This window comes from Talpa europaea, assembly GCF_964194135.1.
Source record: "Talpa europaea genome assembly, chromosome: 10".
Classification (NCBI taxonomy): Eukaryota; Metazoa; Chordata; class Mammalia; order Eulipotyphla; family Talpidae; genus Talpa; species Talpa europaea.
Window position 1 is genome coordinate 108,959,631 of NC_140077.1, and position 20,265 is coordinate 108,979,895.

Sequence of the window (20,265 nt, forward strand, 5' to 3'; positions counted from 1 at the left end):
GAGAGGAAGAAAATGTCAGTGTTGTCCTAGAAAGCAAAGGAATGGTCAAAAACCAGGAATAAACCATCTTTGTTTCCAGATTCCATCTTCCGGTCGACCTCGTAAGCACCCGGATGTGCTCCTTGGCACAGGCTTTGCGAACCTCTATTATTTTTGGCTCCCCGGTATTGCTGGTCCTTTTTTGGGATAACAATTCCCCCGCTTTTCTGTGGGAACTGTTCTTTCTCCACGTCAGCCATGTGGTTCGAGTGCAGGGTTCTAACTGCAGAACTCTGGCTGCTCTGTTCCTGCCCTGTCTAGCAGCAGAAAGTGTTCACTATCATGGATTGTTCCCAGTCTTTTGTGATAACTCCAAGAGTTTTTAGATGCTAACCCAACCAGAGGTCTTCTCCAGAATTTTGAGATTCTCCCCGTGCTTTCACATGGCCTCTCGTTGGTATGTGGACATGGGTGTCTTTTTATCAAGTCACTAATTTTATCCTGACACCCCTGCCTGCACAACCTCATCTGATCCTAATTACCTCCCAAAGGCCCCATCTCCAAATACCAGCACATTGGGGTTCAGATTTCAGTTATATGAATGGGGAAGGGACACAGAAGCATGAGTCCATAACACTCTGAATCAAAAATTAGATTCTGGAAAGGGAGCATTTGATTGGCCTAGCTTGGTCCTGTGTCCACTCTTGGCTAATAGGTGGGCAGGGCATCTATTTAAACCTCAATAATATGTATCCTCTGGGAAGCTGTAATTCTCCAAGGGAATTCAGATGCTGTTGGTAAGAGAGATGCATGCTAAGCAGTAAGCTGTTCGTAGATGCCCACTGCAGATGGCATCCAATGTCTTTACCAAAGTTAAGCTCAATGCAATCGGACATCCAGAGCTTTCTGAAATGTCACAGTCACCTGTGATACATAAATAAATGAAAGTGTTTCTCTTCCACTTTTCACTTTCGTTTTTCATTGCAGTGACCCTTAGGAGGAATTCCTAGAATCCTCTTCTTTCCTTCTCGTGTTTTTCTAGAGCAAAATAAAACCCCACATTTTCTCAAATTTTCAGGAGGAAGCCTTCCTTTAAAACATGACCTTACTGGATCTACCTATCCAGACATGCAAAGTTGTACATTATACACTGTTAAGTGAAACTAAGCAAGTTGCAGCATTGTATGAAATATCATTTTTTTTAAATTTTAAACACTACAGTGTTTAATTTACATTATCAAAAATTTAACCATTTTTAAACCAAAGATTAACTCTTTAATATGGAAAAACCTTATTTTTTTGGCTTAAGGTCTCACTAAAACATACATGTTCCAAGTGATTGTTATCTATTTTTTCTTAATTTAAAATTATGAGGGACTAGGATGCTGAAATAAATGCCTGAAGCAAATCAAAGATTTAAGACTGAGAGGATCCTGGAGCACTGAAACCATGTTTATCATAAATTCAATATTCCAACTCTTACCAAAACTCTTTGTTCTATTTCTCAGTTGCCTTTTCACAAAAAGTTACTGGTATAGACAAGTGAATGACACATACTTGCCTCACAACATTCATTTTAGATCACTACAAAATTTCTTAATTTTTATATCCAATTAACAATTTCAAGTCATCTGACACTGTTACTATATTCCTCTTGCCTGTAACACCCTTGATATTCCTTTGGAAATCAGATTCAAGCCTTTTCTCTGTAAAGTCCTCCGGTAAAACTGTTTCTTGTTACTTTTCTTAGCACACTAGGACTGACTTGAACTGTTTATTTGCTTAAAAGTTTGAAAGGATAATTAGCTTAAGGAAAAAAAAAGTCCCAAATCAATGATGACTTTTATTACTGCATCTTAAAGATGTATCACAAATAGGTCTAGGAAATCATCCATTATCTTGCTGCTCTGTAGCTGGACAACTTAAATCTTATTCATCAGCTTGCTGAACTGTTCCTTTTTCAGAAACATAGATACCATCCAAAAATTTCCTGATATCCTTGTTTTTAACTGTCGTGGCTTGCTGAATCAAAGCAGCTGAATTTGATACAAGTTCAATGTCGTTTCCTTCAAGAATCAACTCATCTTTCTGGGCTTGAGATACTGAACAAGCAACACCTTGTCTCATCCGAACCCTGCGAATGTATTTTTCACCCAAGAAATTTCGGATTTCAACAAGAGACCCATTCTCCTGAATAACAACGTTGATAGGGAAGTGAGCATACACAGACCTCATCTTATAACGGAAGCCCAGTGAAACACCCTTGATCATGTTCTGTACATGACTACAGATAGTGCGAACAGTAGCCAGTTCCTTTCTATTTCCCCACCATTTGTCAACCCAGAGCCTCTTCTTTTTCTTCCCAAGCAAACTGAGTTCGACATTGATGTGATTGAAGTCCCTCCGCAGGGTGCCTCTGGGGCCCTTCACAATAACAGTGCGACCCTTCAGGGATATGTCAACATTTTCTGGAATGTCAACAGTCTGATTGCTGAGAATGGTCTTCATTCTCACAGTAGATGCGGCAAAGAGCGTATGAAATATCATTTTGATAAAATATTTAAAAATACACCTGGGACTGAATACACTCTCCACATGGCTTTATGGATATGCACTGAGCTTGTCATAGTGGCAAAATAATGGCCCCTCAGAAATGTCCACATTTTGATCCCCACCTTCATGACAAAGGAGCTGGAGCTGGGGTGGGGAGTAGCTGGATTATCCAGGCGGACCCACTGCAAACACAAGGGTCCTCATGAATGACACAGGAGACAGAAAAGACAGCTGCAGAGAGGTGGGATATGAGAAAGACTTGGCCAGGCAAGATGGAAGTGAGCCAGGAGCCAAGGAATCCAGGCAGCCTCCAGAAGCTAGAGAAGGCACCATCCCCTAGAAGCTCAAGAAAGGGCCGCAGCCCTGGCAACACCTTGAGTATGGCCATGAGACCCATTTTGTACTTCCAACCTCTAGAACTGTAAGATAGTGTACTTGTATTGTATATTGTTTTTAAGCCAATGCATCTGATTATTTATTACAGCAGTGATAGGAAACTTGTATAAGTAGTTATTCATGAGGAAAGTGGGACATTCATACTCCTAAACTGGGAACTTTTGCCAGACTATATTGTATGTATGCTAAACACCAACGTATGCTTCTAGATGATATTTTACAAATAGGTTGTTTAATAACTCATTTTCAAAAGGCTTTGCTGAAATTGCATTTTTCTATGGAGGAGAATTTTCTCCCTAATATTTTTAGGTTTAAACAATACATATATAAGATGTTCGAATTAGTTAAGAAATGGGCTAAGCTGCATGTGTGTGTGTGTGTGCACATGTGCGCGCACATTTACAAAAGTCAGGATTTATTTTTCTCTCATGTAACTTAAAGATCAGAGGCTGAAAGGAAGGAGGCCCAGGGGCAGTTAAAGTATTCACAGTTATAAGTTTCTCAATCTCCTGACTCTCTGCTCTGCCATCTGCAATGGGCATGTCTACCATTCCCAAGGGTGTCTCATGACTGCAAGATGGCTGCAGGAGCTCCAGCCATGGTATTTGTATTCTGGGCAAGAAGAAAGGATAGTGTGGGAGAGGAAAGGCAGCAGAACACATTCCAGCTCAGTCAGCGCCTTGCAGAAACATTCCTCAAATTGGCATCGGCAATATTCTAATCTCATGGCCTACTGTATCCCCAAGAGATGATATGAAATATAGATTTTCAACTGGGCAGACTGCCACCCCAACAAAAATCAAGATTCTCTCAGTGACAAAGAAGAGGAAAGATTGATTTTGGGTAAACAACTAGCAGCCTGTGTACAGACTTCAGTGACAACCAAATTATAAAGCAGAGGCCTTTGTAACTATGTCTTTAAGGATAAACACGAGGCTGTAATGAACCGTCCTTAGCTATTCAAGGCAATATAAATAGATGTGCCATCGCATTTTATAGCTGTTCAAAGCTAATCCACTGAAAAACAACTGCAATAAAAATTAAAAACCAAGAACAATCCACTCAGAATTGGTTTGCAGGTTATCAACTCAGTAAATATCATTTTCAAAAGTCTTGACTTAAGATGAACTTCAGAAGGGATGTAAACTACCACCCTCTTTGGCATTGTGTACATGATTCATGTGCTTGAGTACTTTTTCTGATTAAAGGTTGCATAGACCCTCAAAGGTGTTGGTGACCCATAAAAGGTTACTGAACATGGCTCCAGGTGCCATGCCCATTTGGAAGCCACCAAACAATGAACCGAACCCAACTTGGGGCTGAACTGAGGGCTTCAGTACCATATAGATATTCTCAGGCCAACGAGACCCTCCCCGACAGAGTTAAGAGCTGGGAGACACCGCTGGAGTCCAGGGGCTGGATGGAGACAGCATTAAATAAGGGATGTGGTGGTTAGTGAGCCCCCATGGGAGCTCTGGGGTTAGCCTCTGAATAAGTCAAATCCTAGAGAGGGCAGTGTTTCATTCTGAGTGTGAGAAGTAAGAAAAGAACAACATGGACCATCTGTTTTGACACATCCAGAGACACAGATTATTTGGCATTTCGTATTAGAACTGTTTATCAAGCTGACGATGCTGACAATGAACAAATATGAGCCTCCTGTTCCTTGGTGCACTATTGCTATGTGGGGGACTGAGCGCCCTAACCTTCCGACCATGAATCTAGCAGCACTGGTTTATGAATTAAGGAGAGTTGGGGCCTCCCTGGTGGCGCAAAAGGTAAAGTCTCAGCAGTATCAATCTATCAGCAGCCCAAGTTTGATCCCCAGCCAGGGAAGTGACCCACATGGTGCAGCAGAGCTCTCCTGTTTCTCCTGCTGCTCCCCTCAGCAGTATATTTCAGTAGATCCACATGTTCTGCTCCCCACTCTGTTTCTGGTGAATCCTCTCACCTTTCCGCACCTATGGCCTGCACCCCAGTTCTTGTATGTCTTTTTTAAAAAAAATTGAAGAGACTTGGAGAAAAGGTAACATAGTAAGCCTGATTACTTTCTCAAAAGGGTGATATCCTTGCAATATCTGGCTGTGTGGACACTGGAGGTTGCATTTACGGGAAAGTCGGGCCTCTTCAGGGCTCCAAGCTGGGATGGCCAGAGGCACAGTCACTGTCTCCTAAGCCCCTGCCCTCCTGTGGAGGGAGGGAGGGTCTGTCTTCCAGTTAGAAAGTCTCCACAGCGAGAGTGAGTGTGCACCGAACAGATTTCAGCACACTCATTGGGGTGTGGGAAGAAAATGGTAGACACTGAGAACACAGTAAGCTTAACAGTGAGGGAACTGCATGTTGTAATATTCACCCATGGACAGACCGCGGGGCCTCACTCACCACGGGGATGTTGTAAGCGAAAAGTGGGGACTCCAGGGCTCGGGCATCTGCTGTGGTGTTCCCCCTACCTTCCTGCTTCTCCAGAGCTTCCAACAGGTGGTTATTTTATTTACACCAGGTGAAGAGGATTGTGGGTTATAATATTGAATTTTAAGTTTCTGTAAACCAGCCCTGTCCAGATCCACAAGTGACTTATAGATCACAGAACAAAAGAAAACCCCTCTGACTGCAGCTTGCTAAGGGAAGGAAAAATAGAGCAAGATCATTCTGGGCGGGCGTTTGTATTCCTAGAGCAAGGTGGCTTCAGCTGAGTCACCCAGGAAAACCGTGTTCTTATCAGATCCAACAAGAAGTTGGTCCCGCCACACTGAAAATTTCAAAGAACAGGAATACTGAGGCTGTCTGTTCCCCTACCCTAAATTTCGCTTTGGATGTTTCTCGAGTGTCTATTTTGACAGGGAAATGTCTTTTTCAGCTGTGACAACCCTTAAAAGCAAAAGCAAAACAAACTGAACTTAGAAACAGAACTTTGGATGACCAGGTCACAACCTGTTGAATTTCACAAAAGTGATGAAGCATCTTTCAACATGTTGCCCAGAATAAAAAGAGCATTTTTAAGGGGAAAAAAATGTATTCCCTGAATAAAAGTCACTAAATAGTTTCAAACAGTGTTTATTTCAAAGTTAACTTATTCTTTTTAAAGGATTAATTTAGTCTGACAATGAGCATCATGTATAGAGCAATACATGCACCATGTGCAAGACAAAATATAAATGTGCATATTTGGGGGCTGCTACTTAAATGGAATTTACTATTGGTCTGATAATCAAAAGTGTTTCTAAACCACTGCCAAAGATAATGGAGGATGGAAGCAATTTACCCTTAAGACAATCTAATCCCCTCGATTTGGTAATCTTCCTAAATGACTTAATGCTTTAACCCAATTAAAATATGATCGCTCCTTCCTCCAAACTCCTGCAGCAATGTAACGCCACGATAACCCTCTGTCACTGCCATTAATTACTTGTGACACTTTGTGCTTGGGGTATCATTATGTGAGTGATGGAGATGCATGGTCCTCCCGTGGACCTGAGAGGACACTCACTGAGGACAGGACTAAGGTTTGAGTCTGTGTCTATTTAACTCTTTATCTCAGAGCAATTAGCACCTATAAGATGCTCAACAAAAATGTGCATGGAAGTTAAGAGGAAACAGTAAGTGTCTAGAAGGCCTGGTCGGCACAGCAGGCAATTTCATTCTTTGGCAAATTGTTGCGGTCAAGCACTCAGCACTGAGCCTCATCCAGAGTGCTCTCTCCTTAAGAGATGAGTCTTTACATCCTCTGATCTTCCAGGTTATCGTTTGTGCAAAAGACAGTCCATTTCTGCCCAGAAATAAAGCAATAATGTACACAGCTCCTGTCTGTGACCTGGACATGCTCAGCTCCTCTTCCTGTGCTTCTGTGAAACCATCAGGTCCAATGTCCCATGTTGCTCTCAGCTCTCCTCTCACATATGTGTCCTTTGAAACCAGATTACCATCATGCTTAGTTCATTTATATGGATTTTAAAAGAACCTGCTTCAGCAGATAACTTTGCTGTTCAAAATAAACTTCATAGCTTGATTGCTTATAAAATATGCAAGAGGTGCTAATGGACTCCTTGAGAGTAGGACCCGGGTGGAACCTCACTCCATGGACTGACTTTATTTGTCCTATTTGACTTCAGCCGTGTGTCTGATTCAGCCACGTGACTGATTTTCTGTCTTTTTAATGTCAACTTATTTTAAAATAATCTCTCTGCTTGGAACAGGTACATAAGCTTCCCTTGGTTCCTCAGTAATTGCCTAAATTGTAACCCCAAATCTAGTAAAAATTAAAAATTTTCCATTTGCTTTGCAAGAAAGTCAGTGATCATCTGATAGCAATTTTTTTTTTTTGGGGGGGCAATTTCTGCCCTATGAAATTACAAAAGATTATGAAAAATTACTAAATTTTGAAAAATAAGTGAGCTGGGTCTTGTTAAATAGTTATGTTCTTTTATAATTTCCTTACCAATTTGCCTGTGCTTGGTGATGACACATAGTGACATATTCTTGACTTGCTCAAGAAATGGTGACATGGGAGGAAGCTGGGCTGGCCTGATAGGAAGACAAGCCACTGCTTTCGAGCTTAGAATTGCTTTTCAGAAACAAGAAATGGGTTGAGCAGAGCCATCCACAACCCTATACTGGGCGCTCCCACTTGTGAAGTCCAGCATGTGAAGTCACTTGTTTACTATATGATGTCATCGGAAGTCCTGCCCCCATGGGGCTGGCTGGTTTACATAGAGACGTCACAGCACGTGTGCAGTCCCTACCAGCCTGCCCTCTGGAATCCAGGGATCTCTGTTCATATGGAAATGACAATCTTGAGTATATCTGAAACTCATGCAGCAAATAAAATAAAATCTCTGCCAAACTGGAAGGAGCTCTTTATAAAATTTAAACCTTGAGGGCCACCATGGCCCTCAATTTTATGTGTCAATTAGACAGGGCTAAGGAATGCCCAGATGACTGGCAGGACATTATCTCTGGGTGTGTTGGTGATGCGGCTCACAAAGAGATTTGAAATCAGTGGACTGAGTAAAGATTGTCCTTGCCAATATGGGTGGGCCTCACCTCATCTGGTGAGGGCCTGAGCAGGACAAAAAGTTGGGAAGGGCTGAATTTGCTCTCTCTGCTTGAGCCGGGACATGCACCTTCTCCTGCCCTCAGCTATAGCGCTCCTAGTTCTCAGGCCTTTGGACTCATTCTGGAACTTACACCATTGCCCCTGCCCCCCACCCCAAGTTAGGTTTGGACTAGAACTATACCACTGTCTCTCCTAGGCCTCTAGCTTGCAGGTAGCAGATTCTGGAACTTCTCAGCCTCCACAGCCGTGTGATCCAATCCCTTATAATACAACTCTCTATATCTGCTTACCTATCTATTATTTTTCTATCATCCATCTACCTATTTACCTGTGATCTATGTATCATTTATCTACCATCTACTTATGTACCTATCCATCCATCTGTCCATCCATCCATCCATCCATCCATCCATCCATCATCTATATAAATCACCTTCTATTTGTTTCTCTGATGAACACTGACTAATACACAAGTACTTTTCTGCAATGTAGCCTAACAAATAAAGAAATTCTATCAACCAGAATTACTGAATTAGGACAGAGGGCAAAGAAATCTCTAAAGGGACCCATCCAGCCTCTCTGTGGAAAGGGTGCCAAGCCAACATGCAGTCCTCATCTCTTGAACTTTTAGAAAATGATAAACAGGAAGGATATTAAACAAAAAAAATAGCTTTCCTGTCTTGTTCAATCTGTATCAATACACTAAAAGTTTTCTACAATCATACATTTTTATGTTCATATAAAGAATATACTCTATTGCATAAAACTGGAAAAATGCCAGCAACTATGGAAAAGGAAACATAAATTATCCAAACTTCCACGATTCATTCATTCGCTTTTTCCAGCAACAGCTCAACAAAATAACACACATTGTGATGTGACGACACGTTCCAAGACTCACCATCCAGAAACACTGGCCTCGAATTGATTTCCTTCCAGTCCTTTTCTCAATGCACTTTTAATAATAAAGTAATAATCAGATTATATATGGTTTTGAATTTTCCTTTTAGCTCAATCTATCGTAGCCTTTCCCCAAGTTATCAAATAAAAATCAAAGTTATGATTTTAACAGCTGCATAAGATCACATGAATTTACACTTATTTAATAAAATTCCTCTACTTGGGAATAATCATGATGATCAACTTTTCACTATTATAGATAGGGCTGCAAGTACTATCCTTTATCCATATCTGATTAATGTGTTCCTAGGATTTGATTTGCTAGATCCAAAGCTCTGAACATTTTAGGTTCTAGGCACACAATATTCAGGGAAGAAATAATTTTACTTCCACCAGATAGAGAATCTCTGTCACACACCAAGGTCCCATTCCTCAAAGCAATGAGTCTTAGCACTTTAAAAAATTGTAAACTAGGAGAAAATGTTTTTTCTTATCTTTCACATCTCTTAATTGACAGGTAAGTCAAACTTTTCAAAAGTAAATGTATCTCTCCTTGCAAATTATCTAGGCAGTTCCCAAGGAACTGCTAATATTTCTTCTCAGCATTATAGTCCTATTATTTATCTGCAGTTTTTTTTTTATTGGTTCTGAGATACAGCCCCTTGGGAGGGACAGATGAGGTGGGTGGGAGAGGGTGAGGCATGAAGAGATGGGCTTGGTCTCTTGGTCCTGCCCAGAACAGGGTATGACTTGGCAAGTTTGCAGGTGATTCTGGGCTCCAGTGTCTTCTTCCATGAACAGAAAGACTTGATGAAGGGCCCCAGTGCTACAATCACAGTGATGCTGTAACACGGACATTACAGATCCACAGTTTTACAGCTTTCTCCATTATCATGACTTAGGATGAGCTTTGGGAAGGTGGTATTAAGTGGATCTCATCAAACTGTAAGTTTTTTTCACCAATTAATAGGTCACTGCAACCTATTAATTGTTAGTAAATCTTTTCAAGGTACTATCCCAATCTTTAAACGGAAACCTTGTTTTACACACTGCTATAAAAATTAAATGAAATAGTAAAATTACCAGTGTTCAAATTATATTATTACATATACTGTGAGGTTGTATTTTACAGCATTTAGTTTTACTAAATCTCAGTCCACATAAAAGAAAAAAATTCTCCTTTCTATTCCATTATACATACCATCTCTTTTATTTATTTTTTATTTAAATTTTATTTTTATATTCCCCATACAATTACAACCCCCTTATTTTGGCCCCAATCCCTCCTTTCCCTGCCCCCACCCCCCATAGAGTGTCTCTGGTTCATAGTTGTTTGTTGATTTTGATATTTTCTGTCTTATAGTTATTCTTTTTCCTGGTCCCTTATTTAAGTTTTCTAGATTCCTGCTATGAGTGAGACCATCCGCACACCACCCCTTTTAACTAAGCTCTAGACTCCAATGCTCCAAAGAGAACAAGGCCACAGATAAAATGTGAATAGAAATTTATTCACAAGAATGAGAAACCAAAACCTTAATTCTTGAGTTTCTAAGAATGGACTTGGACTATATGTATTTTCTCCTTGTGTGCTGACTTACTAGTTTATCTGATACATTAAATAACATGTGTATGTATTTATCTATACATCCATGTACCTCTGTCTCTCCCACATATATACCCCTTCCATTGGCCTAAGAGAACAGGACTGTCCTTAGGGTTGCCTCTCAAATCTTTCTGCAAAAAATGTGATGAATGCAAACCACTCTCATTTTCTCTAATTCTGTCCTTTAATTTTTGTGATTAAAAACTCATAAATTTGACAGACTCTCCATTTTTTCGAATGAGTCGAATATCTGGTATATTTATACTGATTTGTATAAACAACCTCAGTTTGTCAGCAAATTGTGCTCATACACACATAGGTAAGTGTAGCACTGTCTGAGCACTGAGAAGACATAATACAGAACAGACACTAGCTTGTGATCTAGGGGAGAAAGATCATAAACATGTAATTAGCTAAGTGTGTACATAAATACAGTTCTATAATTAAAGAGTGAAGAAGAGAGAAGGGGATTTTACTAGTGGGTTAGTGATGTTTACTTTTTTCTCTCCACGCTGTTCTGGCATTTTTTCCCTCTTTACCTTGGGACTTATATAATGCAGGGGCAGTTATGTAGCTTATCCATCACATTTCACAGATAGTTATTCATATAAATATCATTTAAAAACTGGCCAGCGATAATTCGTCAGTTAAAGGACCAACTTTTTCACTTTGTTAAAAAAAAAAAAAGTCAGATATGGAAAAGAAAATGGGCAAACACTTCTGGACTAAGTTCAGTTCACATAGAAAGCACAGATGCAGGGGCCTCCCTGGTGGCTCAAGGGATTAAAACACAGCACTATGAAGCTGTCTGCAGCCACTGCAGCATGAGTTCGATCCCTAGCCAGGGAGCTTCCCACATGGCGCAGCAGACCTCTCCTGGCTCACCCGCTGCTCCCCTCAGCAGTATATTTCAGTCAATCCACCTGTTTTGCTCCCCACTCTGTCTCTGGTGAATCCTCTCACCCCCCACACTTCTGGCCTATACCGCAGTTCTTGTGAGCATAAATAAATAAATCTTTATTTTTTAAAAAAAGAAAGAATAGATACAAGACTGAATATGAATTATTGAGGAGCAGAAACACCAGCGCAGCCAAGACCCTGTCCTCCATCAGAGGAAAGAGTGGGAGTAAGATCTGCCACCTAAGACACTTTCACCTCCTCCGTCCTTACCCACCAATGACATTTTGGGGTGTTTTCCCCCGGCAAACACTCAACAGTCGTCTAAAGCTTCAATGACATTTCGATGCGCTCCACACGTAGGAAGTCACCTGATTCTCTTAGTGCCCCTGTGAGGTCAGTACAGTCGCGTCCCTTCCAGGGTACAGATGTGGCACCCGAGGCACCGACAGATGAACGACTATCCCAGGCAGCTGGGAGTCAGTCTGGAAATCTGACGTCCTGGTCTACATTCTCCACCAGGAACAGTGCAGTAGCTGGAGGGCAAATTTGTGCCTTTGCTAGCTAGGGCGTGTAGATGGAGTGAGGGAAGAAAGACAGGCTTTGAAAGTCATCCTGTCACTGGACCGAGAACACGAAAAGGGAAGAACAAAGCAAGGGAAAGCCGGGTTACTTGTGGGAAGGCCCAGAGAGAGGCAGAAGAACAGGAAGTGGAAGAAAAGGGCCTGGGGAAAGCAGACTTTGTCCTGTCTGGTGAATCGGGGGAGCTGATGGGGATGGAGCTGAGGCAGCTTTTCCTGTCTGCTTTCGAGCAGCAGCTAACTGCACCCTTTTCTCCCAGGCTGCCTCTGCTGCAACCCCGCCCAGGGTCCGCCACCTCTGCCCCAAACTGGGACCTGGTCAGTAGCCTTTATCACAACCTGCCAAGTAACTCCCACATGTCTCCTCCCACCTTCACTCGAGGCATACTTCATTTTGTCTCTTATTTTTCTAGAATCTAGAAAACTCTCTTCTTGGATGCAGTGGAGTACAGACTCCTGCTGAGCCTGCATACACCGATGGCTCATTCCTAAATCAGGTAGACACATGGGGTGGGAGTAGTGAGGTGTTGTGGGAGAGCCACACTGACGGCCCAGCGCCCTGCGATTTTGATCACTGCTGTTCCTGTAGGGCGGACCAATGGTCTTTTGTGCCTCTCTGCCACCCCCAGGAGAACAGCAGCAGGGCAAGCACGTGATAACTTGGGGTCTGCCTGGTTCTCAGAGGTCATGCTGGCCTGGCCTAGACAGGCTGTGTGTTCCAGACTGCGCCAGCGGCATCCAGATCCCTGGGACTAAGCAAAGACCATCATGAAAGATGCACAAAGACCGTGTGGCCCTTGTTTAAAAGGACACAAAAGACCTTCAGCAAAGATGGCAGATTTCAACGCGGCAAGCATGCAGAAGGGACAGCTAGCTTATCTCCTCTGCCTCTCCCTCCTCTCCTCGCCCCCTTCCTCATCCCACTTCTGTCTTCCGGGGGTTGGAGATGGTTATATAATATCTCTTCATGGACAGTTAGCTCTTAATTATCCACTTTGTGGCACTTTTTTAAATCCGTGCCTAAGTTGCCCTCCCTCACACACATCACCATGGCACCGTCTCCTTTTCTGACTCAGCTATATATTCTCAAAAAGCAAGCAAATGCAAAGTCGTTATAAAATTTGCTAAGTCAAGTGTGCAAACATATGCATTTCAACAGCGCTTGCAAATTTGGAATTTTCAGAGCCGCCCCTCTTCCCTCCCGAATGCTGGAAATTTTTACTTGAAGACTATTAAATTGTTTATTAGTTGTCTCTTTTCTAGGACAAATCTGCTTATTCTTTCCCCAGCTACAAGAACCTCCCTACTCCATTGCAGACCCTGAGCACAGATTATAGGGTGCGGTAGGGCAGAAAATCCTGCCTTAAAAATGGATCCTACAGAAGTAAAAGAAAAGTTAATTTCAAAACTTCTGCCAAGTATTTTCAGAGTAGATGGCACTGTTGATACTCAAGAGGAAGACCAGTCAGTTTGGAAAGCCCTGAGAGTTAAATTGGTTAACATGTTTATATAATGAGGTGAGGAAATAAAGACAGCACGCTGCGGAAGGGGAGAGAGAGGGAGAAAAAGAACTCCCTGTTGAAAAAGGAGGGGAAGAGACAGAGGAGGGGGAGAGGGAGGTAGAAAAGGAGAGAGAAGGAGAGAGACAGAGAGAGAGAGACAAGCAAGCTAGGGTCTGAGGAGAAAGACAACCCATCAACCAACGTTGTAACAGGGGGGTCTCCAGGAAAGGGGGAGGTTTCAGGTTCCCTGCCCCACCCAAGGGAGGGTGGAGCTGAGCAGGGAGAGAAGAAGCTGCAGAGGAGACTGAGGAAGGAAGGAAGCAGGATGGAGCCAGAAGGAGACCTGGAGGAGGCGCATGGAGCCTAGAGACACGTGAAGAAACTGCGCTTGTCTTTTGGTCGTGGACTGAGTGACACAGATGTGGGTGAGACCCGTGGGGAGGTGACAATGGCAGCTTTTATCTTGATTTTGCTCTTTTCCTTCTGGGCTTTTCTGGTTGTTTCTGACCCTTTTCTGTGGGTCCCCACTCGGAGATGCTTTGGACTTGTGGCAGGCTTTGGGGCCTTGCTCTGGGCCGATCCCATTTGGATGGACTTTTACCCACGAGGGGAAGGGTCACTTTGGGTGCTTGATTTAGAAACTAGATCCTTTGCCTTTCCTGTGTTGTTTCCTAATTGTATTAAAGTTCCTTCCCATTATAGTCTCATGTTTTATGTTAATGCGGTGGATGGCAGAACCCATCTAGAGTAGGCAGTTTTGTGGGGTCTGGGGTGCCCCTCTCCCTGCCCTGTAACAGATTTGGCGCCCAGGCAAAGCCTTCCCAAGAACCCTAACATGGATGTCCCTTTTGCTTCACTGGCTAGAACCAAGTACATGGTCAGTGATGGCAGCACAAGAGGCTGCAAAAGTAACCATCCTTCTCCTTTGCAGGGAAATGTAAATTTCTTTTACAACTGCAACCCCCACCCAGGCTTCAGAGCCGCTCCCATGAAATCAACCTTTTGGCAAAAAGACGTATTTGGGGGTGGCAGATTTTTTGCTCCCCTGCAGGTCCAATTTCTTGATTGTGCCTAATACTCCTTTAGCATCAACTTTGCTTTTTGTGATTAACCCCCAAATTGCACCAAGATCAAAGAGAACTAACTATGCCAGGGGATTACCAGAGCTCCAGAATCCTGATCCCAAACAACAAGTCCAATGCCACTCTCAGCCCTGCCCAAACCCCCTGCTCTTCTTCTCACCGATCTTGTGCACCCGTCCTGTCACTTCCACCAGCCAGTTCCTCCTGTTCCTTGAGCACTGGCAGCGACTGGACCCACATTGCCTCCAAGCACAGAGCGCTGGAAATGGCTGAAAATTCGCACCCTTGGGGCAGTTCTTAACTAGTGCCAGACATTCCCAGGAATATGAGACCCACCTGGGTGGAAAAAAAGAAAGCAAAAATGAGAAGTGTCCATGATAACAGCTGACGAGCTAAAGTACAACCACCAGTGAGATTCTGAGAAGCTGCTTTTTAAAAGGAAAAGCCAGAGACATCCTGCATCTCGACCCGCACATCAGAAGATTAGCAGGCACCACGCCATCCTAACGCGCAAAGAGTTGCACAAGCTGAAAATCAACAGTTCTTCTTAGGTACATCCGAGAAGTGAGGTCACAGACAAACCACTTCCTCTAGTGGAAACCCAGGAGGAGCAAACTCCCTGGGAAGCAGGGAGCTGTAGCTGACAGACTGGAAGCTCCATCAAACCTGAGAGTTAAAAACTCCAGAGGGACCCAGTGAGAAAGGGGTCCCAAAATATTGTGAGTTTACCTCTAGGAGCTTGACCAGATTTTCACAGTGAATGACAGAAAAGCCCCTCGTGTTTCCCTCAAGAGAGAGAAAGAAACGTTTTTTGAAATAAGCCAGAGCCTCCGGCTCTTTGCAAAGCCTGCCCTCAGGGGAAACTATCTTAACAGAGCCGAGCTGCAGGGTTTCTCCAGAGCTAACCTGCGGGCCCCCCTCCCTGCAAAGAGCTCCGGCTGGGTCCTGCCCCACCTGGGGAAGGAGGTGCAGGTGAGCTCCCGTGCTGCTGTGCGTGGCCTCCCAGCACCGCCTTCCCCTCACCTCACCCCTAAATTGTTAAAAGAGGGCAGGGGGTTGAACAGCAGAGTAGAAAGGAATTTAGAGCAGCGAATTATTCTACACAACATTCAACACTGGAGACACATCATCATGGTTTTGTCCAAACCCAAGAATGCGCACCACCAAGAGTGAGCCTCAGGCAACCCCTGGCTGTCGGAGATAATGACGTGTCAGTGTAGCTTCTTCAGTTGCTGCAAAGGTACCTCGTGCTCCACGACCACCTAGTGTGGGGAGCTGTACTGTGCAGGCACAGGGGTGTAGGGGGCCTCGACTTTCTGCTCAGTTTTTCTGTGAGTCAAAAACTCTTCTTGAAAGTTTACTTTTTTAATAAAGGATAAGTGATGCATGTCTTCCTCAAGGTCTAGTTGGATGGGGGCAGGGAAGCAAGTTCTAGAGCCGCCAGGACCAAAGGCTCTATTTGTGAGCGTGAAAATCTCTAGAAAGCCACAGCTAGACAGGCGGGGGGCGCTCGCTGAAGAGCAGACAGCGCGGGAGGCGGGGACGCTGCAGGAAGATGGGCTTCCACTTTCTATTTCAAATGTTTCCTCATTATTGGAACTTCTTTTTAAAAACATGCATTACTTTTATATAATTAAAATTTTCATTTAGAAACTATCAAAACACTGAAAAACAAGTGGATGAATAAGTGAGAGAGCCGTTGCATGGAAGCCTCTTTGGGGTCCCCAGTGTCTTTTTCTCTCATCGAGAAGAAAAAAATGCCTTGCAGGTTGTGGAAGTTAAGCCACATGATCCACACACACCATTTCCCCAGTGCCTGATACGCACTATTTTTAATTCCTTCTTGCCCCTTTCAGTTGCCTCCCAGACCGCATCTTTTCTATTCTCCAGTTCACCCTCCCCTTGAGTAGAAGCCTGAACAGTCTTCTAAAAATCCCATTCACATGTGCCCTCTTTTCAACACCCCCTCTGCCCTCCATTCTGCCACCGACACCCACTCCCCACCCACTCCCCACTGCACAAGACAGTTGCATTTCATGCAAAGAACGTATTCCCGGAGACCTCGTATCATTCAAAACTTATATAATTCAAGGCTGCTTTTCCCACAGGACTGAGTATAAAGTTTGTGCAGGAGGGGCAATGCCACCCCGAAGTGCATAAATCTGCAGACGTTGTAATGTGTATTTGCTTTAAGACTGCTTTTTATTTTCCCCATATTTTCTCTAATACTGTGAAGTACTCTCTCTTAAGTGAACAGCAGTACAGAGCCTCGCGGTGGCTGTTGGCCCCCTCCGTGAAGATTTAGCCCATCAAGGTCCTCATCTGAGGTTCCCCAATTTCCTGAATGTTTTATATTCCTCCCCTAAACCCCCCCCACACACACACTTAATGAACTTGTGGGCGACCTGGCAAAGGGAGAAAAAACAGAAGCGAAGTCATCGGGTCTGTCACAGGCGTTCCCACCCAGGTCACCGCCACTGCCACGACAACGGTGCAGCAAAGGTTGGTGTGCAGACACCACGTATCAAAGAGACTTCGGCCACCAGCTCTGACAGGTGGATCCCTGATGCAGGTTTCTGGAGGGGGTTTAAATTGTCTTCAATTTTGAACGTAGAGCGAGATGCCAATGTTGTATATGGCAGTAGTTCAGTTTTATATGACTTTGAAAAAAACGTCTTGTCTACAGAGGCAATTTCACTGTTTTTGTTATGTTTTGGTTTGGTTTTGGTTTAGCAATCGAGACTCCTGGCTTCTCTGGACATCTCAACTGTAGTTCCTTGCCACTCCCATCCCCAGCCACACTGACACCTGTTTTCACTAGGACATTTTTACTAGTCTTGTAGTTCAGTTCAGAAATGAAGAAAATACAAATATGCAAAAGTCAAATCATCCATGATTTCATCACATAGACATAATCAGCATTGCTATTTGGTTGTGTTTCCCTGTGGTCTTGCGCGATCTACATGTGCAAAAATTGGAGTATACGTGTATCCCAACTTTGTCATTTTTTAACCAAATGGTGATGATTCAATAATTCATCCTATGGTGTCATCAACTATTTTTCATTATCTTGTTAAGAACTTGATAGATTCCCACCATGTAAGTGTTCCACAATCGTTGAAATAACCCCGTATTTTAAAATAGTTAGACTGTTTACAAACTTGGGCTGTTAGGAACAATGATGAAATGGAAAATCCTGTTGCTAAATCTTTGCAATCTCCATGACTATATCTTTAAAATAAAGGCCTGAAGGAGAATTTCTGGGCCAAAGGGAATGAAAATTTTCAAGGCTTTAAATATGCATTGCCAAAATTGCCCTAGGAAGTTGGAACCATTCACACTTCCCTTGGTAGTATCTGTGAGTCCCTGCATGTCTCTTGATATGAGCCATCTAATGCATCTATCTCCCAAATTCAGATTGTGATAGGAAAAAACCCCAAAGACACCCATATTAATTTGTTATATTTGAAGCCTAGCTCCCCGTTAAGACAGCACACCAGAGAGTCCTCCGTGAACTCGGCTCCATTGTCTTTCCTCAACTATAAGCTCTCAGAATGCAGCATTGGATGCGTTAATCTCTCAGTGCAAGACCACACAGAAACAGGCTCTTAAATGTCAAAAAGCATTTATTAAATGGGCTGATAAATGTATTTTACTTGCAGGCCTGATGCAAGTTATTTTTCTTTCTTTGGTCTCCTATTGATGGGCTGAATCCTAGTAATGGATGGCCTGGTTGAGTTGTGTTTTTGTGTGGTGTTTTGCTTTGATTGTTTAATTTTTAATTGATGGATATATGCTTCCAGACTTTTGATGGGTGTATTTTATAAAATATTTAAAATCAATGAATTAATCTGTGGTGCCTCTGGGACTGGATAGATCCATGCCCCTGTGGGAACTGAGTCTATTCTGGTAAAATGCAAAAAATGGCTCTCAATTGTTTCTCATATCATCCAGTCCTAAGCAAAAGTGGCAAGGTCACTGGTAAATACACATGCAACAGCACCCAAGTTCATCTGGGAGATAATTGTTTCTTCTTGCAATCCTGCTTCTGTGTCTTCTTCTTAAGGTGTTAACATTTTGCAGGCTAGCTCTTAGTTATCAGGCAGATAACTCAGGTGTGTTTTGTGTTGGAACTTCCAGACAAGGAACCAGCACTAGGACAACAGTAGTTATTTTCTCCCCTTTCCTGTCTCTCTCCTCCATGTCAGGCAATCTATTAAGAGCAAGTCAATGCATTAAGGGACAGGCCCATCTGTTCATCTGCATCATCTGCACAGAAAATGGATAGCCAGTTAGCAAACATCTCATATCAAAAGTTTGGAAAAAAGTCATGTGTCAAATAGCCACAACAATCGCTATAAAAGCACATTAGCAGTCAATCTGCTCCTTCCTTTGGACACCCCCAAATCCTTCCTTCAAGTGCTAAGGGAAACCCCTATGGGAAGCCATTCTCTAAGTTAGGGCTATTTTCTCAAAGTGTTGACTGATGCTGCAGACTCTTACTAGAAGGTGATTATTGCTTTCTTCTAGAAGAGTAAAAGGGCAAGAGGAATGGAATTACTTCACAGTTGTGAGAGAATCCTAAAAGGAAAAGAATTTAAATGAATCACCCTTCCTCTTAGGCTCATTCAAACGGAAGAGGTCGCTACCTAGAAAGGATTAGCCCCTCATCACCCACGCCATGATTACTGGAACTCTTTGGATCACTTGAAACCTCTAGCCAGTTAGCCTCTGAGTTGGAAATATTCTTTTCCTTCCCTTGGATAAGTTTTGCTTAGTAGCTGCAAAGGGTCGCAATGAACAAGAAATCTGATTTCTACATAGAGATAGCAATAATGTGATTGGGGGCTGCCCCCTCCAAAAAAAATCCTTACTCTTGCTATGGCACTGTCTGCATGTCACTGTAACAGGGTGGTCGCCCCTCTCCTTGTCCTATAACATCACCATGTTGACCTACCCCACATGATCTGACTACCTGGTAAATCCAACCCTTCTCGAATCCTGAATTCCTAAGCCAATTGTCAAGAGAATAAAGATGGTGATTGACAACCTGTGTTTTACAAGTCCGTCTTCATTTGAAAGCTCTTGACACATATTTGCTCCATTTTTATTCCCATCTGGGCATCATTTCTCTGGCCCAGTTGTGACCGATCTCACTACACCCACCTCATAGATACCAGCTTTCTCTCCTTACCTTCTCTTTCTATTTTGCTTTTACTGGGAGTGTTGAACATCTTTAGAACTTGTACTCTTTATTTATAGATCAACTGTTTGATTTTTTTTAAGATTTATTTATTTATTTATTTATTCAAGCACTGGGTACAGTCAGAAGCGCAGGAGGGTGAGAGAATTCACCAGAGCCAGAGCGGGGAGCAGAGCAGGCAGAAGGACCGAAGTACACTGCTGAGGGGAGCAGCGGGCGGCAGGAGAGGTCTGTGCGCCATGCGGGACCCTCCTCCGGTGGCCGGGGAGCAGCCGGGGATGGAACCGGCGCCGCAGAGGCTGCAGGCAGCTTCGAAACCCAGCGCTCAACCTCTGCGCCATCAGGGAGGCCCTCAACTGTTTGATTTTGAATGCCCCTGCCCCAGTTACAGAATTTGAGACATCCCAGAGGGGAGATGGTACTTAGGTGAGGTGGTAGGAAAGCAGATGCCCTGCCATTCAGTGTCAGCAAAGGGTCCAGATGCCATCCTGGCCAGTGAGATTTAAGTTTGAACTT

At 43.3% G+C, this 20,265-nt stretch overlaps 1 protein-coding gene across 1 annotated transcript; it reads right to left on the reverse strand.

The window, feature by feature from the left end:
* Positions 1-1,908: 1,908 nt before the first annotated feature.
* LOC311179257 (large ribosomal subunit protein uL6-like) lies at positions 1,909-2,505 on the reverse strand (the record flags this gene model as incomplete). The annotated part of the gene is made up of 1 exon (XM_084246364.1): positions 1,909-2,505. The coding sequence occupies exon 1, from the start codon at positions 2,485-2,487 to the stop codon at positions 1,909-1,911; it is 579 nt and encodes a 192-aa protein (XP_084102490.1). The 5' UTR covers positions 2,488-2,505.
* Between the last annotated feature and the right edge of the window lie 17,760 nt (positions 2,506-20,265).